This window comes from Thermobia domestica, chromosome 8 (assembly GCF_964235325.1).
Source record: "Thermobia domestica chromosome 8, izTheDome1.hap1.1, whole genome shotgun sequence".
NCBI lineage: Eukaryota > Metazoa > Arthropoda > Insecta > Zygentoma > Lepismatidae > Thermobia > Thermobia domestica.
In genome coordinates, this window is record NC_137461.1 from 39,170,922 (window position 1) to 39,197,857 (window position 26,936).

General features: G+C 35.4%; 1 protein-coding gene across 1 annotated transcript in view; it reads right to left on the bottom strand.

The window, feature by feature from the left end:
* Positions 1-4,134: 4,134 nt before the first annotated feature.
* Positions 4,135-26,936, bottom strand: part of fabp (fatty acid binding protein) — a 62,823-nt gene continuing 40,021 nt past the window's right edge. Inside the window, exons 2-4 of the mRNA XM_081768336.1 lie at positions 24,877-25,049; positions 15,069-15,167; positions 4,135-4,719 (exon numbers count right to left, since the gene is read on the bottom strand). Of these exons, the coding sequence (XP_081624462.1) occupies positions 4,666-4,719; positions 15,069-15,167; positions 24,877-25,049 (326 nt within the window). The 3' untranslated portion in view covers positions 4,135-4,665. The remainder of the gene's footprint in view (positions 4,720-15,068; positions 15,168-24,876; positions 25,050-26,936) is intronic.

The following is a 26,936-nucleotide window of genomic DNA, read 5'->3' on the forward strand; positions in this document are numbered from 1 at the left end:
TATAACTTAATATAAAGGTAAATTGCAATATTAAAAAAATCGAATTATGAAGAGAAGAATGTAGTTTCCCCACTTCAGTATTCAGCACATGAATATTAACTACCATGTATAGCGTACTTTAATTAGATGGACCCCTTACATGTCAGTTTAGTCAAGTCTGGTCAGGTTTACTTCGGACATCAATAAAGACTTACCATAGCGCCAACTTCTATACCATTTGAGAGAACTATTAAACTAGTATTAGAAGAGCGTGTATCTGTGTATGGCAAAGGCTGCTGAGTTTAGAAAAAAGCAATTGAGAATGCTCCAAAATCATTGCCAGAACAAACTTAAAAAGAATGAAGATATGGAGCGGGAAGGGTAACTGTCATGGTTCCTAGATGTAAAATTTTTTTATCCGTACCTTCTCTTTCTTGCAAAAATTAGCAAAATATCATCTATGACTTACAGTTCGCGATATGGCTGCTTAAATATCGAGAAATTCGAAATTTTTTGACAATATCTGGGGAACGGTGGCAAGTTGGCCAGTAGACAGTTAATCAGTGGCCACCGGTTACTATTTTTTACCAAAATATTCACCATCCTCTTAGGTATTGCACAACATAAATATGATCTCAGACTTACGGTTCCCGAGATGGCTCCTTAAATCTCCCGAAATCAGAACTATCTTTTGGCCAGTATCACGGGAACGGTAAGTCATATAGAAATTATATTTGTGTTAATCAACCCCTAATAGAATGAAACATTTACGTTTCAATATTAATTGGTGCCCACTGGCCGGTTACTATTTGGAACCAAAATGTTTACCATCCTTTTAGATATTGATCAACACCAATATGATCTCTGACTTATGGCTCACGAGATATGGGTCTTTAAATCTCTGGAAATATATACCATCTCGGGAACGATAAGAGTGACGCAAAAAATTTAATTACTTTATCTGCTACTTTTTGATGCTCTATCGAATGCAGTGTTCAAAATTGAAAAAATCGAAAATAACAGACGGACACACAAAGTTCGTTACTGAATTCTCTGTGTCTAAGTTCGTTGAAAACTGCTTAGTGGACGGGAGCCCCGATCCACTGCCTGCAAATAGTCCCTCAGAATTTCCTCACTAAATTTCAGATGAATTTAACCCATTTCTGCCCAAATTATTTTTATTTTCCTGATATTTATTCAAGGTATTAGTGAATGCATGAAGTTACTTTTCAGAGATTTCACTGTATAGCGTGCTGGATACGAGACTTCGACATTGGAAGAAAAACTATTCGGATAAAAATGATAGGCAAAACCTTCCCAATGCAGGACAAAGGATTTTTTTTTTATTATTATTACTTGAGCAGTAAGATCTGTGGAACGCCTTACTACAGTTCACGTGACAATTTCGCAGATCTTTCACTTCATTCGAGTAGCCTGGCCGCAGAATCCACATTTTATTTTTGTCCGACTTATTCCAAGGAAATTGTTTTCATAGTCTTACATCTGGAAGAAATTTAGAGCGTTGAATTCTATTCGCAACTGGTATCACGATATCAGTTTTTCCACTTACGCTTTTTTTGGGAGCAAGTCATGTTTGTCTCATCCTCTATCGAGGGTTTTTGGTTTAAGCCATAATTTTTACTATCCCAGTTTGCCTATATCCTCCTATTGTGTGATTATTCCTGGTGTCAAATCCTTTGTTGATTAATTTGAGGGCGAACACTGGATTCTTCTAACAAACTGAAAGTAACAAATACACAAGATTGAATGTAAAAGTAAAAATTTTATGGGAATTTTTCGAGAAAGTTAAATCCAGTATTCTTTTGTTATATAATACTTGGCACCTGGAAATGCATAAGGTTTTGCAGATGGAGGAAGACGTGAAAGGGGAATCAGAGACGATTCTGCCCCGCTATCTAGACAAAATTGATGTTTAAAACCATCTATATCGCCATAAATAAAGGCCAGTTGCCTTTTGTACCATATAGGTATGTGGACTGGTGTAGGTTTTTCACCATCATACGTCACGAGATTCAATAATATAAAAAAAGTACGGGCAAGAGGCAGAGGAAAAAAATTGATCCATCCTTCGTTCCATACAGTTTGGGTCAAAACTTCAAAAAGCAGCCATGGAGTTTGGGATTTGTGCCTTGTAAGTATCCTTTCTTTACTACAATATTCCTTTCCACTTTGGAGAGGAGATTCAGCAAAAACTCTGCCATCTGGCATGTAACGAGTCATTTATCATTGTGGGTGTAAGTCTCCTGAGTGGCACGCAACCCACTATGCTATACTTGCAAATTTAAAAATTTTGTTTTCTTCTATACATGCAACTCAAAAATTTTAATCTGTACAAATCAATAATAAATTGTATTTTTAAATGGGGCCACTCAATTTTATTTTAAAGCCCTAACATCTTGCTTTAGCATTTTTTTTTAATATTTTACTTTGTAATCTCCCTTCAAACTATATGAGGAATCTGATTTTTTGTTTTTCAATGTTCAAATTGTTGTGATGTAGGAATTAAAAAAAAAAAAAAAAAAAGAGTAAAAACTCTTGATTTGAAGCTGTTAAAAGTAAATTGAGATAAACTGGTGTAGTATGGAAATATTGAACAATATGTTCCATAAACTTGTCTCGAGTTTTGTTAAATAATTTAGATTGCAATGTCAATTGTTCCAGTTGATTGACATCTGAATTTTTACAATTAATCTGCCATAATTTTTTAAAAGTTAACGTAATCTGTAAAAGTAATCTGAGTAATATTGTTTTTGATCTTGTCCAAGAGTCGATAATGGGTTGAGATTGAGCGTGTGTGACATTCCGTTATTTTCCAAAAATTCTATCCTGGGTGAGATTTGCTCTTTTTCTATGATAGAATTTGTTGGAGATGATTTTCCTTGATTATATATTTAAAGTTATATGGTATTTTAATGTTATTGTTCCTGATATAACTGCTTTCCAAGAAATCATCCACATGCTCATTAAATTTTATGCCGACATGTGCTTTAGTATAAAATAGTGTGATTTGATAATTTTGAAGTCAAATTATCGTAGCAGGATTTAATTAACATAATATTTCATGTCGTGGTTGTGCATTTGGGATTGTTGATTGCGGTTATTACACTTTAAGCGTCAATACAGATACAAGCTTCATCCTTAATTGTTTTATTAGAAACAGCTTGTCTTATCCAGATTTTGTTTTATATTTCTGGAAGGCACTCAAGGTGGTTTATTGTTTTGTAGGATAGTCGTCGCCTCTCGTGATCAGAAACCTCACTCACCAAGTCTTATTAAATATCATTGTCAGTTACTTTTAACAAAATTCTGATCTTGTTCGAAGCCGATTTTCTAATAATATGTTCTAATTTGTCAATTACGTGGTGATAATTCACCAAAAAAAAAATCATGTTGTGTAAGCAAGGGAAGTTGTTTTAATTCCCCTTTGAATAAAATGTGCACAGAAACATCTGCCATATTGCGATGTATATATAGAAACGACAAATGGTATGACCTTGGGAGCTTGACCCTCAAGATGCAGCGTACGCCACTGGCTCAATACTGCTTTTATAATATTTTCAATATGGCGACAAACATTCCTGACATCTAATTCAAACCATATGAGATGGTGATGTGTGGGCACTGATCTAATAAATCCAAGCCTAGCAAAGTAGGATCCAGCATAGAAGACTAATCAGAAACCTTACTATGACTTTCACGATATCTTAACTTCACTCCATGGATTACCAGTTCTCTACATCGATGTACGCTGTGATATAGGAATGTGTAAGGTGGCTGGGTTATGAGGTTTCCGGAATTATGTAGTGCCCATCCAACTATTCCTATACCGGCTCTCCAACGTAAAACTAGTCAGGAACTTTTGTTTGTAAAAATCTGTTGTAAAATATTTATGGTAGTTACTAGGGTGAAAAAAAACTAAGCACTATATACGACTATTCGTAAACATACCGTGAGTTTCCATACAGAACAGATGAAGTAAACTTCGGTCAAGTCTGGGCAGTTTTACTTCGGACACCAATAAATTTTGCACCTATACTGATAGCTGAAGGTTTAACTCTGGTTCCCTTTTTTGGAAGTTACAAAAAGAATTAGTGAAAAATTAAAAAAAAAAAATAAAATAAAATAAAGGAAAAATTATTAATTTTTAATGGAACGTTTTATTTATTGCAAGATAATACAATATCAAATACATTGTAAGAAGTTTGTACACAAAGCAATTGTAATATAAATTACAAAAATATTTTGTGTCATTTGCAATTACGTTTATTGTACGTATATATAACAAACAAGTCTTTATATGGAAAAAACGACCAAGTCTTTTCATGACCATTGTGCCTTTCTGTTTAACATTAGATTTATTAATTAGGCACGTGACTATTAAAGCTGGTTTAATTAGGAATGCCATTGATCTAAACTAAAGTTTGGTTAAGCTTTTTTACACAGTCTATAATGGTCTTCTAAACAAAGACTTGAGCAATTATATCTAAACGTGGATCAACTAATTTTAAAAACAGGATACTATTTTAAATTTTTTAAATTAATAAACTATTTTAAAAAATTGAATTAACGATTAACACTGGTTCCTAGACGAATTTGAAAATGAAGCTGTCGATATGTCGAGCATAAGTTTCCGCTGGTTAACCCTGGAATGACTGGAAAAAAGACTTATGCCACAGCTTTGTATGCTCGAGTGCATACGATGTCGTCCACTGTCATTGTCTGAAACAAGAAATTAGAATTTAATGTATTTACAATCACAACAGAAGTATTTTTTTAAAAGTACATATTTAAGTGTCATAAAATATGATTGTTCGTCTGTAACTAGTGTGAAAGCAAAAGTTGAGAAATTGTTTCCGTATGAATTCAGTGCAAAGAATACATTATATCTATTCTTGTCCTACCAAACCCAGTAATAATAGGACCTGTGATAAATTGTTCATATGCCAGACTGCAAAGGATAATAGCTTTCCTGAACGTGAACATTCAATAATAATGGAATTGTCAAGTAGAATGCGTTATACTAAAAAGGTTTTTTTGTACAGTCAGCGACAGAAGTTCTTTCAGTTTGATTAAACTAATTTCGTAAATAACTTCAGAATGGAAGGTAAACTTCAGTACAGTTTTCAGTAAATTAAAATTTTCTGTACGTTCCAGTTGTACAATCCGCGGCAAAAAACCTGCAACATGAGCATATAAGTTTATTGTGAAATGACGAAGTCTTTTGCTCCAAAATAAGTGTACACGGGAGGAGGCCGAGGTTTATCCTGGCGTGATTCGTTCCACTTAGACGTTATGTTCATTCCCTGTGCTGTTAGGCGTAGTTTCACAATAAACTTACATCCTCATGTTGCAGGTTTTTTGCCGCTAATTGTACCACCGTTGTACGTTCCAAGTATACCACCCGTATTCGAGTTAAATTTATCAAACTGAATTAACTTTTGTCGCTGACTGTACCAGTGTCTTCGGATTCAAAAATTTAAATGCATCCTTCAGTTTCACGTCTCATGGTTATGCCGTGTAGGCATAAACAAGAGTGACAATGAGAAATTGATGAAATGGTAGAATGAATAAAGTGGGAGGAAACGGGAGAACCCACAGAAAAACCCACGGACACTATCCACCGCAAAGTCCAAAATTCAGTAAAATGTCTAACAGGAAAGAAAATATACTAGGAAAATCATACATGTCAGTGACAAAAGCACAAAGGTAAACTTAGTAACAATGGCATATTAATCTTTTGCCGGGGCTACGCGGCAAGGGTAAAGAATGGCCAAGTTGCTATAAACGATAAAAAGTCAAATATACTTGTCGGGATTAGCAACTGCACGAGAAACTAAAAATGCGTTGAGGGGGAATGATCGAATGCACTGGCTTAAAAAAAAAAAAAAAAAAAAAAAAATCAGGGTTGCACTAGTGAGACTAACCCAAAGCCACCTAAAGAAATACATTTTAAAAATCTATGATTGTTGCATCTTACAGGTACAGTCAGACGGAAGTTCTTTCAGTCATGAAATTAGTTTCGAAAATAGCTTTAGAATGGAAGCACAATGTGTAGTTCAGTAAATTAAAGAGAATTTTCTGCACGTTCTTGTCATACCATCATTGTCTGCTCCAGCTATACCCCGTTATTCTCAAAATAAATTTTACCAAACAGAACTGTTGTCGGTAACTACAACCACTGCTCTCAGAGTTATCCTTTGGCCCAACTATATTGGAGTACTAATTCATGATTTTCTATAAAGCGTTCATAAAGAACAGAATTTTCGAATTTGAGAAATTGAAATTTCCGGTTTTGGAGAATCTTAGTAAATATCACTGGAACAAATGATCGGATGGATGGATATATAATAGCGAAAACAATACAATTCGACATTTCAGCGGATTTAAGTTAATTATCCCTAACGTACCAAATATTATATATATTTTGGTACGTTAGGGATAATTAAATCCGCTGAAATATCGAATTGTATTTTGTTTTCGCTATCACTATAGCTTTAATAGCTAGGTGAAATTGAAAGAAAATGAAAGGCACAAGAGGAAAAGCTAATTTGACTTTATACCTCCATTATTCGTATTAGTTCCATAACCTTTATACACCGGATAGGGATTTGAACGAAATCTTCCTCTCACGTTGGGGCCATGGTGACCATGTCTATCAAAGGGTGATTGATACCTCGTTGGAAAGCTTATGAACCACTGATTCTAACGAGGTAACTTATGCAATTTCTACCGAACTCAGAACAAAAAATCGTAAAATATGAAAATTGAATTGGGGAGGGACCTGGCAACCCTTAGTCACTACTTCAACAAAATGAGGCTAATGTACAGGCACTACACTTGTAACAAATTGTAGCCATTGCTGCAATACAAAGTGACAGTCAAATTCAGAACAAAATTCCTATAAAAATGACCCCCCCTTTTTTTTTTTTTTTTTTTTTTTCCAAAGTGCTGTTGCAGGCCTTCCTAATTATCAGTCACGATACAAACCTAGTTCGAAAACTTATGGATCAGATTACAACTAGTGCAAATCAATTCAGTGAAAATACCTCGTCTTAAATGGAATAGTCCGGAAAAATAATTTACGTGAAAAAAAAAAAAAAATGGACAAATTTGCTTCTCCCCTACATAAGCAACAAGTACTTTTACACTATATTAGCGTGTAGTGTACTACTTCATTCCTTCACATACCGGTTTTTATGACTTCCCAAGAGAGAAAGTGCACTCAAAAATGGTGCAAAGAAAAGAATTTTATGTTCACCTCTCGGCCATGGTACCCCTACAAATATAAAATGCATATCGGTGGCAAGCTTCATCCTTCAGGAACACATTAGTATCACAATTATCTTCCTGGCTTAATTACAGAGCTACCAACTTTTCAAACCTGCTCACCCGTACATTCACAATGTGAGTCTCAAATTCAATTTAGTCATTAGAACCTTATTTCAGTTAAACGCATTCATTTTTAATCGATGTTCAGCAATATTTGTTAGAAAAACAAAATAGGTTGATTTCAAACTGCAATTACTGTAACATTTATTTCTGAACAGACAAACTTATATTGTTTCATTTTTAGCACTTTTCAATACAGCAAGTTTTTTTTAAAAAAAAAAAAAAAAAGAAAAGAAAAAAAAGAGCAGTGGTTCTCAAACTCGTTATCGAGACCCACATTAAATATTAAAAAGTATTTTGTGGCCCACCTACCAAGGCCTAAAATTCAACGAAATCACAGCTCCACACTGGTAATTTTATATAGTATAGAAAAACTAGTTTAGTCAGCATTTGTTTTGACATATCAGTTTTCTGTCCAGTACATCATGTTTACCTGCGACCCCCCAACTAATAATAATAATAATAAGAATAAGAATAATAAGATTATTATTATTATTATTATTATTATTATTATTATTATTATTATTATTATTATTATTATTATTATTATTATTATTGTGTAGGAAAATTTTGGCATCCAGAGCAAACAAAATTAAAGGCACATTAGGATACATATTTAATTGTATTGTATTAAACTATAAAATACAGGAAACAAACCGGTAAGAAAAATAGTCTCATTGCAAGAAAAAAGTCACTTTTTCTTACATAAGAATTTCACTGTCATTTTTCCGTGATCATCATGCTGTCTCAGTCCGTTTTCTGCCGCGGCAAATACACCGTTATACCAGGGCTGTTCCTTTGACTTCCTACCAACTTCAAAACGCCTTTCCTTTCTGGTCAGCCATTTCATAACAGCAGGGGTTGAGCTAAAATCTTCCAACGGACCCATATTTATATTAACGTGAAGGTAATTTTTCACAGTAGTGTGAGCCAAAGAGTTATCTGTTTTCAATATGTTGTAGTCACTTATAAGTCTTTCAACATCGGAAGAACATGATTTCGAAGCAACAACTCGGGCTAGACTTGTTGATAGAGCATGAAATGACTGATTTCCACAGATTTTCATGAGAGGGCTTTTAGCGTCCAGACCTTTCAATATACTGCACGATGATGCCTCTATATTGCATTGCGAACTGCAATCTGTATCAGGACAAATAACTTTGTGGCATTCTCTTAGGGCATCATCAGTTACATCCTCTTGCAAATCACGCAAAGGCTCCAAAGCAACAATACTGTCTTCATACAGCAAACGCTGACTAACCAAGTTAATTATGGAATCCAGGACTTCGTAGCGTACTACAGTAAAGTCTTTTCTCACTGACATTTGTTACGGGATTTATTGCGACGTGTGTTACGACGAAGTTGAATACCATGTAATGTGTACTGTATTTCTCCGTTGACGTTCTCTTGCACACGTTCGTTTAAAAGAGTTTCTTCCCACCCGCCTAACAGAGGTTTCTTTTTCATACCCTCCAATTTTGCTACAGTTCTATTTTTATTTGTTATTATGTCCAAAAGAAAAATTTTATCACTCTCAAACTTATGGCTTAATGTCATATACTGGCAGTTATATGGAATTGAGTAACCCATTGCATAATGAATGTATTGAATCAGTAAGACAGTTGACACACTAACGCGTTTAAATGCATAATCCGGGAAAAGTAAGGTACTCACACTAATACCACTCCACACATTAAGAATTATAGTTCCACACTCCTTCCCTACAGTTCCACAAAGTGTGGAGTACTCCACTCAATTTTAGGCCCTGCCACCTACTTTTATTCAAATACACATTGTCATTCTACGTAATGGTGGTATTTCACTTTTGTAAATTATAATTCTAATTTTTCCATATAAAGGTAACAGAGCTTACACTATTCTCAACGTAATGCCCTACCCCGTGACAGATTTTGACTCACCTATTCTCTTTCCATCCTAACACAGCATCTCTACTGACTGTACAACAGGGCATGGCTCTGAATAACCACTTACTCTTCACCTCATTAATAAACTCTTTCAATTTTCATTTCCTGAATAGCACACTTTATCAAGTGTTTTTAATTGGAAAAAAAAAAAAAGTAGAAACTTCTCGCAACCCAAAGAATCGGCCCGCAACCCACCAATGGGTAGCGACTCACTGAGAAACACTGATTTAGAGTTTTCCAAATTTAATGCTTCACAATATTTGTATACTAAATTCTCGTAATGATACCCTTTTAACTACGACAATGCCTTAACGAAGAAAGCGTCAAAACCAGTGTAAAAGTTATTAGTTCATCTGTACATTTTGAATAGCAACCAGTATAACCGTATTAGTAGTTAAACCCGTACAGTTGGCAGCTTGCTTAATTAGGGGTTGAGCTATTAAGACAAAGTCCGAAAGACGCAATTGCTGCGTCAAGGCTTTAAAAGACTAGAATTCTAGATAGTACTTTCGTACAAGGGAAACCAAGTAAATTCTTGGAATTTACACGAGCTTTTATGGAAAGGTATTCCAACACTCGCCTGGTAGGAAAAACTAGCCAACTAGTTTAGTCTCGCCCTAGATACTAGTTATTTCCGTCTGATATTGAATCCTTTATACTTCTGAGATTAACGATTTGGGAGACTGATCTATATTTAGTAGAAGACTCCTTTCTTAAAAAGGGTATCTTGCAATTATTCATATTTTTCAATGGCGGATATAGCCAGGGGCCGGGAGGAATAGCCCCTCAATTTTGAGTGACAAATAATTTAAGCTATCATTTACATATTTTTGAAAGTTTATAGTAGACTCATTATATACTTATCAGTCTGGATTCTGGCTGTTCCCCCTAGTTTTTACCTTCTAGATCCGCCACTGTTTTTTCAAAGACTACCATATCGCGTTCTTAGAGCGCAAAGGTTCTATGTTCAATTTTAGAAATTTTACAGGAGAGCAAAAAGAATTGACATAGGATATATGAGGACATGGTACAGGACAATATTTCATCCATTATTTCTTGTAAATAATTTTTTGTCACCATGTTAAAAAGCACATGCGCCATCGATAAGTATAAAAATCTCAATTTCGGAAAAAGTTGGACATAGAACCTTTGCGCTCTAAGGACGCGATATATTCCACCATGGGCGTCTCTGGCGGGGGGACGGGGGGACGCGTGCCCCCCAATATTTTGAAGTGACATAATCTAACATTCCGCTAAGATACTAGCAGTTAGATCATTTCCTTTGATGTCCCCCCCAAATTTTACATGCCAGAGACGCCAATGTATTCCACGATTCAAATTCTTAGTATCGAAACGCAAGACGAACACTATGTTTAGCAAATATTTGAATACAAGTATACAGTTGCTAGATTGGAACGTGACTTTTTGAATTGTCATTTCCTTGTATATTGTTCTTCAGAGCATACGTATCTCAACATACCACGCACTAAGTGGAAGTTAAGCAACTGCAAAAGAATGTTATTGCGGTTGATATTACTATTTGCACATGCTAATTGATTTCCTGTTACATCTTTGCGCATTACTTAGGGTGTCACGCTGCAGTAGGTAATCCAAAAGCTATGTGGATGTTAGCATACCTTAACTCAATATTCAGAATTGAACAATAGTAGGAATTTCTTTCATTTTCAATGCAAGGATATATGGGTGGAGTCACATGTAAAGGAAAATAAACATTGCAGGTATTAAATGAGGTCATTGCACAGGATGTTTATATTAGAAAACAGCAAAGAAAGTGAACGTTGTGTAAGTCAATCGCAGAGTGACTCACTGTTATGAGTAATTACGCTTGGTTAGCCAGACTGATTCCGAGAATAAACTTAACTCCAGCGTAAACCAAGAAATAAAAGAAAAAAATAGCATTGAAGCTGTATTTAAACAATATATGATTTGTTTAGCATTACAATTATCAGGACAAGGAAACATTCTTAATTATTTTGTAGTGCAACTTCCTTTGGGGGAACAAACCAGGAGTATCCTATTTTTTGAACTTTAGTAACGGGAGATTTTCGAACAAATTTTAAAAACTTTTCACATTCCGAAATTCCTTTAACTTTCTTTAGGAAAGTTGTCTTAGATGCGACACTACCATTCCCTTATATGTTGCTTGTTTTATGTTATTCAAACATTTGTATACATTTTATAGTCAACATCCAATATAACCAGGGCCGGATTTAGGGGGGAGGGGGTGCACCGGCTTAAAAGAAAGCACAGCTTCGAAAAAGCAATAGTTTAAGTGGATTATTTGAAGGTTGAAGGAAAAGGGTTCACCAAGCAAAATAAGTAGAAAAAAAAAAAAAAAAAACAGGAGGACATTTTTCTGCATATCTTTACAACCCTCTTTAAAATACCCCTCCTCCCTATTCTATGTACGGTACCACGGCTGTCAGAGGTAGAGTTTTAGTGTGATTGCTAGTTATTGCTGCACCTCCCTCAAAATTCTAGATCCGACCCTGAATAGAACCTTAAAATCAAATTATCAGGATACAACTGTTTAATGTACCACAATTGTGTCTTTCAGGCTAAAGGAGACTAGTGATTAAGGGAAATAAATGGAAGAAATGGAATGAGAGTGTGGGAGGAAATTGGGGTACTCCAAGAAAATCCACGGACACTGATCCCATGCACCGGCGATAAGCGCCACTGAGGCACCGTGCATCGCCTAAATTATCAGCTACAGAATAACTTCCCCGCACTGTAACCATCTATCTTCAATATTAAACACAAATGTCAGATTAAGATTTGTGTTTACCGATGTATTTGATTACACTTGAAAGTACCTGGAAGATGGTTTGAAAAAACGCCAAGAGGTTTAAACTTACACCGGCAAAAGTAACTATTTGCAGTTTTCGCAGCTTTTTATTGCAGTCAGAAAGTGATTTTACAAGTTTTAGCTAAGATTTTTTTATTTTTATTTTCAAAACTGGTAACTAATAGCTCTGAGCACTAGATCAGTGGTTTCCAACCTGTGATGCGCGACGACCGAGCAGAGTGCACGCTACTGATAGAAACTAAATGTTTAAAGCCAAACCAAACCAAGTAATGCTTAATATAAAATCCTTGAGAGATTAAATTTATGTGCCTTGGCACAAACTTCAAATATTGTAAGTGATAGTAATAGACTATTTTATGCTTTTTAGAGCTTTTGTTGAAGTATTGTATGTTTTTGAAGTCTGCTGCTTGTCTAAGTACGGTCTTCACTTTACCCCATTATCTTACATACCGAAACTAAAGGTCGGACGAACTTTATAAAACTGGTCGGCCCTTACGAAACATCGTGAAGTAATTTTATACAAGATTGTTTAAAAGCATTGAAACATCCTAACAGTAATTAACATCACAATAAGGTCTATCTTGAATTTAAGCAATTTTCAAAGTGAAACTATAGCATATGTCATGTAATTTTATTGGCAAATTCTCGTAGAAATTGAAGTTTGTTCTAGCTCTAACCTTTACGAAATTGAATTTCTTGGAATAGTTGCAGATGACTTACTACCAGAAGATTGCTTCAACGAATGCAGAGCACAATGAGACCGTGCTGATCTCTGGAGAACTAAGCACCAGGTTGATTGAAACTATTTTAACCACCACTATCCGGAAAGTACTCCCCCCCCCAATCAACAATGGTACTGTATTCAAGGTGTTTAAGAAATTAAAGAAACTGGATCTATGGCAGATAGGCCAAACTCTAGACCACACACGGCAGTAAGATGAAGGAGCAGCTGTGCAAGTGTATCATTCAATAAAAATTACAAGAAAAGTACGCGTAGTGTAGCCCGCGAAAAATTTAATCTCATCTCAACCATGCGCATTATGTCAAATAAATGGCACCATTATAAGCTGCAATTAATACCTCACAGATGATCCATGTCTTAGTCGAATTTGCTGAATGGCCTACAGAGCAGTTACGAGAAAATCTCATACGCTTTTTACTTATTGTTCGCTGATGGACACACTAAGGTCAATTTTTACATGTCAGGCGAGATTAAACAGAACGCGCGGTATTGGTAGGATAGTAATCTGCATTCGGTTAGAGAATCTACAGCTCATCCCGGCAAGATGGTGTGGTCTCATCTAGAGGGAATCGAGTTATGGGTCCTTTCAACTGGACTAACTGCGATGGGTTATAGACGCATATTAGACAATCTTGCCATAACTTGTTGGAGGATGATTAATCCCTAAGTTTCTTCAACACGATGGTGCCCCACCCCATTACAATATATCGGCCAGCAATTTTCAAATGTGTGTATTGATCAGCGAGATGCTATGGAATGGCCGCCTCGTTTCCCCCTCACCTGACGCCACTAGATTGTGTGAAATCTTGTTTATGCGGTGAATCCAACATTACAGTCTACACTGCACAAGGTTTTCCATGACTGGGAAGTCAGAATGCATCTGACAATCAACAGGAATGGGAAATACATTGAGCACGTCCTGTAATAGTGAGTGATCTTTGGCGTACTTCTATCCATAACTTTGTAATGACTAGGCTTTAGAGCAGAGCAAAATTTATTTACTTCCTACGAAAATTTGATATTAAAAACCTTACATGCTATTGTTTTCATGTAAGCATTGCGTAAAATTCAACATTAGTACCATTGTGATGTATGCAACATTTTCCTCCAATTCAGGGATACATTTCTTTTTTCTTTAAAACATCTTGAAATTTCTAAAGCAGAAAGTATTTCATGCGAATGAAATAATTGTTCTTTACTAGAAGTCTCATATTTTTACAATACGGATAAATTAACAAGCGTCATTAATGATTCTTCTCTAAAATTTGCAAAAATTCCATTTTGCAGGTTTCTTTCCTTGGACCCTTTCCCGCCTACATGCGTATGCGTTTTTGAATTTCCACAAACTTAGAACTGTTCTCTGGGTAATTAGCACGACATTTTGTTCTCAATATTGAGCAAATTAAGTTTAATTTTTGTGTACAAGTTTAACTATTTCTTGAACTTCCTACCTTTCCAGTTTACCACCTATCAAAAGTTATGTGCAGTCAGGTGATTAGTCAGCACTATAAATTGTCTCTGGCGAAGTGAAATAGGTTAAAGCTCATGCTTTCCATGCGCGGAAGTCCTAGTTCGATTTTAGGAAGATGTAAACGCGTGTAGCAGTTCGGATCCAACTTAAAGTTCAATCTTATGTAAGATCAGTGCTGAGCAGAGAGTAATCAACCATTAATTATGTATTAACAGAAGATTGTTACTTAATTCAAGTATAGCCTCTCAAATGATTTAGACAATCTTCCTTAGAAACAATATTTGCAAACATAAATGAAAAATTGAGAAATAGGTTTGAAGTTATGACACCAGATTAACAAAATCAGCTGTATAATAATCTGAAACTGAATAGTGATTTTCTTATAAGACGCGGCAGCCGAACAGACGTTTGGCGTGAATTAGCGCTTTTGCCAAATCATCTCCGGTTATAAATTTGCCTTCAGTGATCTAATATTGTGAAACTTTCATAAGGTTCTCTATCATTTAGATAAACCCGAGTGCCACGATACAGCGTTGGCAACACTAAGCGCATTTATGAACTTAAAGAGGAACACGGAAGACTAAACTTCAATTCAGCTGCCGCACAAAAATTTGTCATCTAACTTTTTATTACATAACTGATACATAAAAAGTAGATACTAGTAAACGACGTTAACTTAGTTCTACTAGAAACTACTATAAATATACATACCGCTCTCATTTCATCATCGACGAATTCTCGAATAATTTCTGTATCCTTTTCCCCCTTCTGCTTATGGATTAACTTGTTACCCTCTTTTGTAATAGTGGACTGGAAAAAAAGGTTAAAATAAATTTTAGTACTGATTTAATAGACATTTCAAGTTGAGTACATTGAATAGTTCACAAAGCACAAAGTTTTATCATAAAGTGCGAAACTATCTCAAAAAAATACCATAGTTTGCGCGGACAAAAATGACGTTACAGTATGTAGACTGGTGCTCTACAGGTTTTAAAAAAATTGAGCTGCAGTCAGATTACGAGCATCAACCGTTCGAAAAACAATTAAAATATTTTACTTAATATAAGGACGAGTACGAACGACAATTAGAAAAAGAGCTACCAGTAATATTCTCCATTACACTAGCTTAGTGTATTATATAATTAATCGCTAAGTATATAAAAAATTTTGAAGCGGTCTTGTAAGTTTCGCGAAGTAAACACTGGCTTCAAACACTGAAGCCAAGAGTTTAGTTGGCGAAACTTACAAGACAGTATGCCTTGCTCAGAGATACAGTGATGCTGAAATGTATATAGTGATGTGCGCAGAATTTTATCAGTAGGGTGATTCAAGCTTCCAAGTTCATACCATTTGAGGTGGTTGTACTTAGTGATATAGTAAATTTTAATTTTTGGATTTTTTTTATTTTTATTTTTTTTTTTTTTGCTCAAAGGAAGGTTAAAAAAAAAACTTTCTTGGGTATACGATTGAACGCATTGTCCAAAGAAATCAATGCAACAATGAAAGCTTCAAATCCCCTTGTCTGCATCTATGGGTGGAATGGATTCTGAGGATTAATTTTTAACCACTTTTGCATTTCACATACATTTGCACGGTAAATTCGCAATGGTTCGCTCAATGTCCCCTTTCAATTAACGAATTTTCGTGGCTTACTCTCAGAACTGAGAGTTGATCTAACCCAAAATCATCCAGGAACAAGAGAGATGATCTGGATAGCTAGTTCCCATTTCACGACAGAACTAGTTCGGAGAACTTTTACGAGCAGTAAGTCCCGAGTAATCCAATTGCACCCATCGAAGGCGAGAATCATTTGAACGGAATCAATGCCATCAATTATTCCCCCCCCCCCTCCCTTAATTGCATTGTCAGTGATCTTTCATCTTATCTCATTTTAAAACTGGAGTTTTTAAATGGAATCACGTTTACGTGCCACGATTATGCCGACTAGGCTGAAGGAGACTTATTAATGAAATTGTCGAATAAATAAACTGGAAGGAAACGCGAGAACCCCAAGAACCACGCACACTGTTTGTCCGCCACAAGGTCTACTTGGCGCGAGGTGGGATCAAACCAGGGACCCCAATTACCAGAGGTAAACTACCACTGACCTACCGCGACCCCTTCTGATTTTTCTCTCGCGAAAACGTTTTACTAATTGAAGTTTACTACAAGTTAATTGATTTTAAATAGAATGTTCTTGTTGGCAACGCGTTGGCTAGTTACAGAATAAAACCAGAATGATATATGCAACTTGCTCTCTACCTCACGTCCTGTTGTGTAAAAGCAGGAACAACTTCACAAAGACCTTTTTGGTGAAACATCGAAATGAGCTGAACAAACTTACATGCGCGAATATAACATGTGTAGATATCGAGAACATTGAGATAAATTAATATTTTGCAAGAAAATTACAACCATGCCACCCACCCACATAATGATGTATACACTGAAGTTTTCATGATGCCAAACAAGTCAATATAGAATATGGTAAATCAAAGCCCAATATTAACTTTGTTTAATAACATATCAATCGATATCACATTGAGCTTAATAAAATTGCATGCTTGACTAGATTCTCGAGTAGTTTTCGGTTCAATTTTTCGGTAATAGTATGTTACCAATCTAATTCATTGATTGTTCTGCTGGTATAGGTTATGCACTAAATGAAAATGCTCATTAAGTACCACACCAACTATTGTGTGCGTTCTTTAAGTCATGTGCGTACTGTTTGGAATAATGAAATCAGAAAAATCGAACTTAGAAGCTCCCGGCGTACAAAGTTGTGAAAGTGTTGTGGGGAAGTTATTCCCTAGCAGTGTTCGATCACCAGATATAGTACATTTTACTCCTTAGATTATGCGCTATTTGCCAACCAAATTTGGTTCAGATCCGGCCAGTAGCCATTGAGAAAAACCTACCTGGAGTGCAACTATACGCTCCCGTATTTTTATGCCAGGAGCTAAAAAAAGCCTGCAGATTTTAACACGACTAAGAAATACTTTATCCGGCAACAACAGCACTTCCTTGTCCTTGGTACATAAAGTATACGCCTGTTGGCTCTGTCTTTATCCATCTTTCAAATTAGAACGTTTTAATACTATTACAGTGCGCATATAGTGCTAATTTTCAAGTATTTTAAATGCAAACACGACTTCAAAGCAATCTTTCATAACCTTGAAATTGCATGTAAGGCCGTACAAAACACAAACTTTAAACCTAAACCAGTGCTTTCAACATTTTCCAGTAACAAATTATTTTAAAAATTTAGTTAAAATCCAGAACTCCAATAGATACAATAAGTTAATGTTGCCAGTACTCTTACATAGCACATGAATGTGTTTCAGCAGAATAAAAATTAAAATTAAATATTTTAACGTCCCGTGATTATCCCTTTATGCTATAAGAGACTGATGAAAGCAAACGAATAACGTGTTGATGGAATGAGAATGAGGGAGGAAATCTGAGTACCCGACAAAACCCACGGACACTTATCCACTACAAACATTTCCGGGGATCGAACCAGGAATCTCACAAATCAGAGGTAGGTGCTCTACCACTGAGAAATTGTGCCCCACCTTCTCAGCAGAATTAAAACTCCTTTATTGGCAAAGAACGAACATGTTTGGGAGCCATAATTAATTTTCAGAAAGTGGATATTAATTTATTCAAGCATTTCATTATTTCACTTTTTGGACAATTATAATTCAACAAACTAAAGTTTATTTCGTCTATACCATTAACCAAGGCCGGATTAACCCATCTGGAAGCTCCTGCTGACTCTCCAAATACGTTTCTGTAGAAGTACAGTAGGAAATTATACGAATGTTTTATATTTTTGGTCATATTTTATTTGATGATTATGATGGTTGTATCTTCATGATTCTTTTTAGACAGCCAGCTGAGATTTTGACCAGAGTGGAGGTCATCTTCCACCTGGAGGCCCGGAACTACAGCCACTCCCTTAATCCGGCCCTGCCCTTAACCATACTGTACTGTAAAGTACTGTACTGTACCAATACTAGTGACAGTGAAAAGATTCAAATTTACACTTCAGTACCAGTTCTCACCTCAGTAGATGGCATGAGCAATTAGTTTTTCGAGAAAGTTACAAGAAATTAGTTTCTCGAAAATTACGCATAAGATTCGCCATTTTGTTTAATTCAAATTCCTTATCTTTCGACTTATCAGTGTTCAAAATTGGGGGGAAAAGCAGAGGCGGTATGTTTTATTATGATTTTGACAACATACCGGCTATTTAAATATTGTCTATCACAAACAGACTGTCCTCATTACTGAAAAACCAGAGGCGGTATATGGCATACCAACGCATACTCTCAACTACGACCACTGCGACTTATTCGATAAACTATATCTTATCAAGAATGTTATTGAAGTAATGTATTCTCAGTAATATTTTAAGAGTATTCAAACTGCTTTGGGAGAAAGTTTATTAGGCATTTCATTATAGGCCCTAGTTGGAAATTAGTTTATAAATGTTTAATTTTACTAGTTCTTGACTGTCACTGCCTACAATTTCCTTTTTTATACATTGCACATGTTACATAATTAGTACACTTTCTTTTAATAGAAGTTGTCCTTAATACATTATGCGAAAGCACGATATCGCAATAACAAAGAATAAATGCCAGCTGTGTGCTAGTATCACGAATGGGATTACATACATACAAGAAAAGATACCGTTAAAGAGTTGTTTTTATCGACCAAGTAGCAGAACCGGTATGCATTCAACTATTTACAATTCGCGTATGCTTGACATTTGTATTACTAAGAAACACGTGCATTTCTTGTTTGCAAAGCAATTCACAAGCAAGAAATAATTGAAAGTTAAAATCTCTTTTCTACGGCTCATTACTATGCCTTCAGGATTTTATGTTGCAAGAAATAGTGCTGTATCATCTGTTATGACAAATTATTACCTACTTGGAATGTATGTATATTTTCCAAGATTTAACATTTCTGATCTTTTCCTGGCTTACACAGACTTCTTTTTCAAAAACCAAAAGGTACGCGACCACCGCACTTAACTTTCTCACTCATTTTAAACAATTATGCCATGCTGCAGTTATTACGGAAACTCATTTATGAAATGGTTATACAGGGTGTCTACTAAAATTCCAAAACTAAATTTAGTTACTTTTTCGTGACCTTTTCTTTACCAAATCATAAGATTTCCTAACATTTTCAAGAGCGAATTTGGGTGCGAATTAGGCCGAATTTTCATCCATGCTATAGAAACTTACTTTGCTTGCGATTTGGTAGCGTCTAAAGTCGACCATAGACATTTTTGATGGTGAATTTTGACGTTTTATAGAACAAAATCTTCCAATCTGTACTTACATTTGCAATTTAAAAAAATAGTGATCCAAAAGCTACATTTTGTGACTTTTTCGTGACTTTCGTGACCAATAGACACCCTGTTATAGTAATAGTGAAGTGCTTAAAAGCAGGAAAGAACAATGCACAATTCTTATGGCAATTGGATTTCGGTGGAATTGCTTGAAACAGTTATGTTTTAGACATTCTGTTCCTGAGAAAAAGTCAATGGACAACCACCAATCACTGACCCTTTGGCCACTACGAGGCTACTTTTTGAGAGCAGCCGCAGATATTTTGGATTTCGGTGAAAAACTGATGTTTTAGATATTGTGATCCCGAGAAAGTCTCAATAGGCAGAACCAGAAATCACTAACCGTTTGGTCACTACAGGGCCGTTTTTTGGGGGAGGACAGCTGAGTATGTTTTGGATTTCGGTGGAAATTAATTCAACTTTATACATCGTAGACGTGATCCTGAGAAAAAGCGGTAATTTGCGGCTACCAAGCAAAGATACTGTCAGTTGGTAGATAATTGTTCGCATTCGTCAGGTTTGGCCCTGGCTGGTCATTCTGTCTAGGATTTTCCAGGGCTTTCCCGCAAGATGAACATCGGAATGTTACCTGCGCTTAAATGGTGTTGACTGCTACTTTCTCCATTCCTTTTCCAAGTTTGATAGGATAAAAAGATCTAAACAGTTTCAGGGTTTCATACAATTCCACAAATCCCAGAAAACAGTACCTCCTGTTTTCAAAAAAGATGTGCTCGTAGTCTCCAAATGGTCAGTGATAGGTGGTTGCGCTCATTGAGACTTTCTCAGGATTACAATATCCAAAGCATATCACTGTTTCAAACAATTCCACCGAAATACAATTTCTATAAGGAGTGTGGGTCCTTTATTACCTTTTTAAAAAAAATATAACTCGTGCCAAGCCGAATAAATTAATTTGACAAATTATTTCGATGTGAATTTTGAGGCATTCTGCGTTTAGCTTGGTAAACTTTAATATATAGATAACAGTATTATTTTCTACGTTTTAGTAAGTTTTTCAAGTAATTTTCCACTTTCTCGTTAGCCCAGAAGTTATTAGATACCTAAACTGAAGCTAGAACACGTCCTATAAAGTGTATCCTACAAAACATGAACAAACACGTAATAATTATAACAATTGATTTTATTAAAGATAACACGGGCCTTACATTAGTCAAGACTATCATATCAAGTAATTAAAAAAATAGCCTTTTTGTGCACGAGATTGCGTTAGTATCTCAAATCGCGGGTTTTGAATTTCAGCGAGTCTTTAAACTAGACATATGACAAACTAGTAGACTGTCAGTTTCGGAATTAGTAGGTATATCAGTCGAAGTATTGCGCTATGCAAGAGCTTAGCGCAAAACTGCGCTACATTTTACAATTTCATTTCAATAAAAGGCGCACAAATGCTGCCTTTATGATCAAGTTTATATTGCTAATGGGCAAGGTTGTTCAATCTGTAATGGAAATTTTATTTAAGATTTTCCTGATAGTGTGCGACGAATCACGAAAGTAGATTATATTCAGCCAGAAATTCAGCATGGTTGGTATGTAAACAGTAATAATGTCACCAATTACCTCAACGTTCAACATTGTTAAACCATTTAAAGCACGTTTGCTACAGAAAGGTTAACCTCTGGTTAAATGCAACACCTTTGTTTACCAGGTTGCAGCATATTTTAGGATGTTTTATCAAACTGGAGACTTTCCAAAATGTTATGTGTACTTTATGTTGGTAGTAGCTTATTCAATTAGTGAAAATCGTATCCATATATGACCAACGGTTAAAGATAATCGTGCACATACATATAGTTAGCGACAATTTTTTTCAGTTTGGTAAAATTTATTTTGGGAATTACTGGTACGGCTGGAGCTACAACTGGTCTGACTGGAACGTAAGAAAATGACAATTTACTGTAAACTGTAAAATTGTGCTTCCACTCAGAAGCTATTTAAGAAACTAATTCCATCGAACTTAAAGAACTTTTGTCGTTGACTGTACAAGGCAATTCCTTTCTAAACCTTAAAAGTTTTCGAAAAAACTCTCCGAAGATCCAAGAGTAAACAATCTTGCGGACTTTTTTTTTATCGTGAGAAATGACTTAAGCCGGAAGCACATTGACCAGGACAGGACAACCAAGACGTGGTTCATTACTGTGAGCAATGCAGCAGCCTTGTCCGACACATTCATTCGAGCAATACTAGAGTCCTCTAAAATTGAGACATGGTTAAGGCACTCTGCATCATCTCCAGTCTCCCTATAACGACTTCGCTATCCTGTCTCATCAATATGCAGCCGGCTTTACATTAATTTAACAATGTTAAATATGAACTAAATCGAATAAGAGGTTTGAGAAAATAGCTTGGAAAAAATTCGAAGAATTTCTCGAAAACTAGGTTGCTAATGAGATTTATGAAAAAATGGTTCATCACTTCCTCCTTCCCTGTAGTTTCTCGAAGGTAACATTAGCCACGCTATCGACATATCCCACCAGCGAATGTTCAACTGTGTTATTTATAATATATACTCGGCAATGTTACCCATTACGACGTTCCCAGTTTTACATCTAATTTTCTAGTCTCTTCGTTTAGTTTTGTAGCAATGTTCCCACATATATGACTTAATACCCCTCAGTATCCTTCCGCATATTAGATCTTTTTATCAATAATAATCAAACTTACATTCTGATTAAGTTTTGTATTTAATATCAGTATAATTTGAAAATAATTTTGCTAAGTCAATTATAAAAAATATCAATTCGCTTTTCAAGGTACAGTTTCTTTTTCTCTTAAGTTCGAATTTAGCGTCTGTTCTTATTAAAATTTAACATTTTGATTATCTTTCTACGATTATGCCATCTAAGAACTAAGTTTAGAAACCCCAACCCTGTGCAAATTAAGATTTTTTTTAAAAAAAAGTAGGCCTATTTCGAGAGCAAAATATTTTAAGTTGTTAAATGAACATACTTTTACGATTATTAGGTCTACTAATCACTAGCATTGTGCTATGTAACTGCATTGATTCATTAGATATCCATGATTTCTATTCTTTAACACTACCGTGAATTTCGGATTATCCTTTGCATGAGACATGTAACCATTATATTTCAGGTAATATAGTAATTTATGGAACTGCGATAGTATGGTAATATCCTCTACGACCGCAATACCTTCAGAACTGTTCACATACTGAAATAGCCATGAAGTTCTGAAGAAAAACTGTAGGTTGCATTTTAGGTCTGTTTATAACTCGGCTCAGAATCAGTTTTTAAATCAAAAAGATACATGTTGCAGTAATGGCATTTTCATTCATCATCATTCAGAGTTGTATTAAGCAATCTGATCAAGCTAGAAGATCGTCCCTATCGTGATGAAAGCTGTGCTTCCTCCTCACTCAAGAGAACTAGGGGGAAACTAGGAAAGCACGGTCACTGTGATTCTCGCTTGTCAGCTTAACTTCAATATTACACCGATGCCAGCTTTCAAACTACACACCATCAAAATTTACAGAACTAGAAGCAATCTAAACTGCCATATTCACACGTAATATGCATTAACATCCAGTGTACATCGATAAATGAAATAACTAAACGTGGTTTATTTCAATTTCAGTTAAGTGCTGCAGCAAATTCAGTACATTTATACATGTTTAATAAATTGCACATAGGTATTATCGCGAGTGTAGTAAGGGTCCCTATATCACCATATGTTAGTTATACAAATAAACATTTCTAGATTAATAAGAGGTCCGTTATGATGATCTCATTTTATCTTTAAAACTTTAAAAACCACAAAGGTCCGGTCTGGTTTACACCTGTACGAGCATAACATAGCTAACCAACATAGCTTAAACACGAAGACTTCATTCTACGGAAATTCTAAAATCCTATTATGCTCTCAAATTCAATAGAAATACTAAAAGGTACAAGTAGAAAATTCAGTTTTACTATTCAGACATAACCAGTAGCGTAAGCGATCTGTTACTTTAGAGATAAAAATCGAACTTCAAATATATAGTTTGTCTAGTTTTCGAAGTTAATACACAAAAATTAAACTAATCTTGTGATCGAGCACAAGAAAGATAAGTTTGAAAGTTTTGGAACAATTAGCACCAACAATTAGGGATGCGCACAGGACGAGACGAGACTTCCTGAGAGAATTCGAGTCGAGACAGCTCTTCCAACAAATCTACATTTTCTCGAGTCGAGACAGCTTTTACAGCAAGTTTTCGAGCTAAGAGCCTCAAGTTTTTTCTCGTGTGCATCCTACCTACAATAAATTGGTCTTTTTCCTTGTTACTGACTAAAAGGCGTATCCTGCGAGGATATACGACTAAAACTATACCAAATATCTGAAGGCTTTATATTTTCCATTGGAATGCGCATCCTATAGTGCGGAATGGGGTTCAAATATATTCAGTAAACCTAGTCTCTCCGTGCGGAGAACTGGCATTTTAGCTAATAAATGGAGATAAAGACTAGTACAAAATTTTACAATTCAGCTATCTATTATAAGAATAAACTGATATGCATGTGAAGCAAACTACAGTGTTGATACAGATCTTAAACTTCAGGACCTTCGGTTATTCATTAATCACGAATTTTAAGTTTTATCTATGTTGTAATAAATTCTGTAAAAGCCAAAGACATCGAACTGAATATCTAAGGAGTGAAGTTATGTCGGTTAGAATTCAGTCCCTTTAAGCACCGAGGCTATGAGCCTTACGTACAGCTTAATATTGATCCAAATCAGATTAGCTCCTACGGGGAATCGAATTCTGGTCTCCCTACCGAAAGCACCAGAATAACCACATAACCACTCAGAGCTATTGAAGTTTTACTAAATTCTAGTTTCAATTGCGAACTAGCATGTTAGTTTATAAATTTTTCCAATGTGAAAAAAAAAACTCTTAATAGAATGTTTAGAAAATTACACACCCTGAAATCTAGGTGAAAAAACTGGACTGATTTCAAGGCTTTTTTATGTATCTGCATGTAATTTTACTAATTTACAGATTAGAAAAGATCAATATAGTGCAGTACCACCCGTCCTTTTATGCAGCTTCGTGTCATTGCGCTCAATACGTAAAGAACTGAATTTTTTTAAAAAATTCTGGTCTCTTACAAAATGTCTTACATCTTCAATACTGACCTTAACTTTCCTCCCATCTGGAGTCTCCTCGTCGAACTCTTCTCCCAAACGGAATGAGATTTCTTGGTTCTTGAAAGTGGACATGGTCTTCAAGGTGTACACACCGTCATTTTCAGTCACCTCCACTGTTGGGTACACAGCATTGCCCATTTTGCGAGTCACCAGGCCAACACCTACGAATGAAAAAAAATATTGCAAATTTTAGGAAAGAAATTCAGAAAAAGTTTTGGTACGAAATTGAAATTAACGATGTACGGTTATACTTTTAGATAAAAGGAGACTAATGTTAAAAGTGATGGAAATATTGGAATGAAAATGAGGGAGGAAAACTAGAACACCACCGCAAACTTTTACAATCTGGGATCGAACAAGAAACCTACGAAGTAGGCGAGTTCGTGCTGACTTAATCAACCAGGGGTGAAATATTGTGTGAGATCTCATTCCTATGCACTAGACCAGTGGTTCTCAAATCTTGTTACCGCGACCCATATTAAATACTAAAAAGTACTTTGTGGCCTATCTACTTTTATTCAAATACATATTGTCATTGTACGTAATGGTGGTATTTCAAACCAATTAAATTTTGTAAATCGTATTTAATTTTTTTCATATAAAGGTAACAGAGCTAACACTATTCTCAACGCAATGCCTTACCCCATGATAGATTTTGACTCACCCATTCTCTTTCCATCCTAAGGCAGCATCTTTACTTATCGTACAACAGGGCAGGGATCTGAGTAAGCACTTACTCTTCACCTCATTAACAAACTTTCAATTTTCATTTTTTGAATGGTACTTACTTTACAACATATGTTTGCGTTAAAATAAAATTTTCACAATTAAGAGGAAGAATTTCTCGCGACCCACACAGAAACACTGCACTAGACGACAATAACAGTACCTTAGGCGGGTTACTGGCATTAGACAAATTTAGTTTGTGTCGGTTTATCAATCTCTTCTATGGTAAATTTAATAAAGTAATGAAAATATGTACTTTGAGTCTCCCCAAACGGGTTTATTGCTTGCGATATGCTCCACATCTGGCTTGAATTGAGATAAGGGAAGATTATTTTTGGCTAGTTTGAAATAATAATAATAATAATAATAATAAAGATTTCTCGCTGTTTGTGCCCTATGGAGATTAACATTGAAATCAGAAGTGAAATTTCCTCAGTTATTAGACTATGATTGCCACTTCCGGTTACAACCACCCGAAACTGGTAGAAATGGCACTCTCGAGACACTAAAGTTTAACTTATTTACTTTGATACCCACCAACGGAAGGACAGCAGTACGATTGGTTGATTCGTTTGGAGTTACGAGTCGTTCAGAACAGATCCAGTGGGGACCTACAACTTACCGTAGGTTCCGAACATGAACTCTCCCCGAGAAATAAACCTAGATCAGAGTTTCCCAACCTTTTTCAACTTGCGGCACACTACGGGTGTAACTTGAATTCTCGCGGCACACTAATAGATTTTATTATATGTAAATATAAAATACCCGTAGTCTTTTTCTGCGATTACTGATCTCCTCACAGAGTAGAAAGCTCGATCACTGGTTTTCCACCGTGGTAAAACATTATGTTTATTTTTCATTCTAATTTTAAAAAAAATAAACAATTGCAATGAAATAATGGGACAGTTTTTTAAAAATACACTTTCTGTATCCAACCTTCACTAAGGAAAATTACTAAATAACGAACGAACAAACAAATCTCTTACTTTTAAAACACAAATGTAGGTAATTCGTATGCATGTTTGTTTTGTCAAAAGGATTGAATATTTTAAAATTTCAAGTTACGAAATAGTCTGCAACAATAAAGAAGGAATAATGGTCATAACAATGATAAATACTTTTTTCAATATTAAAAATATACAGAAAAGTAACGCGGTATGAAACTTAAAATTGTAGATTCATATTAGAGGTTCATAGTAATGTGAAATACATTTCCCCCCTATGTCTTACAATTTAATTGCTATAGAATTAATAATTTTGTTTCGATTTACTCGCGGCACACCAGCGGCCCATTCACGGCACACCGGTTGGGAAACGCTGAC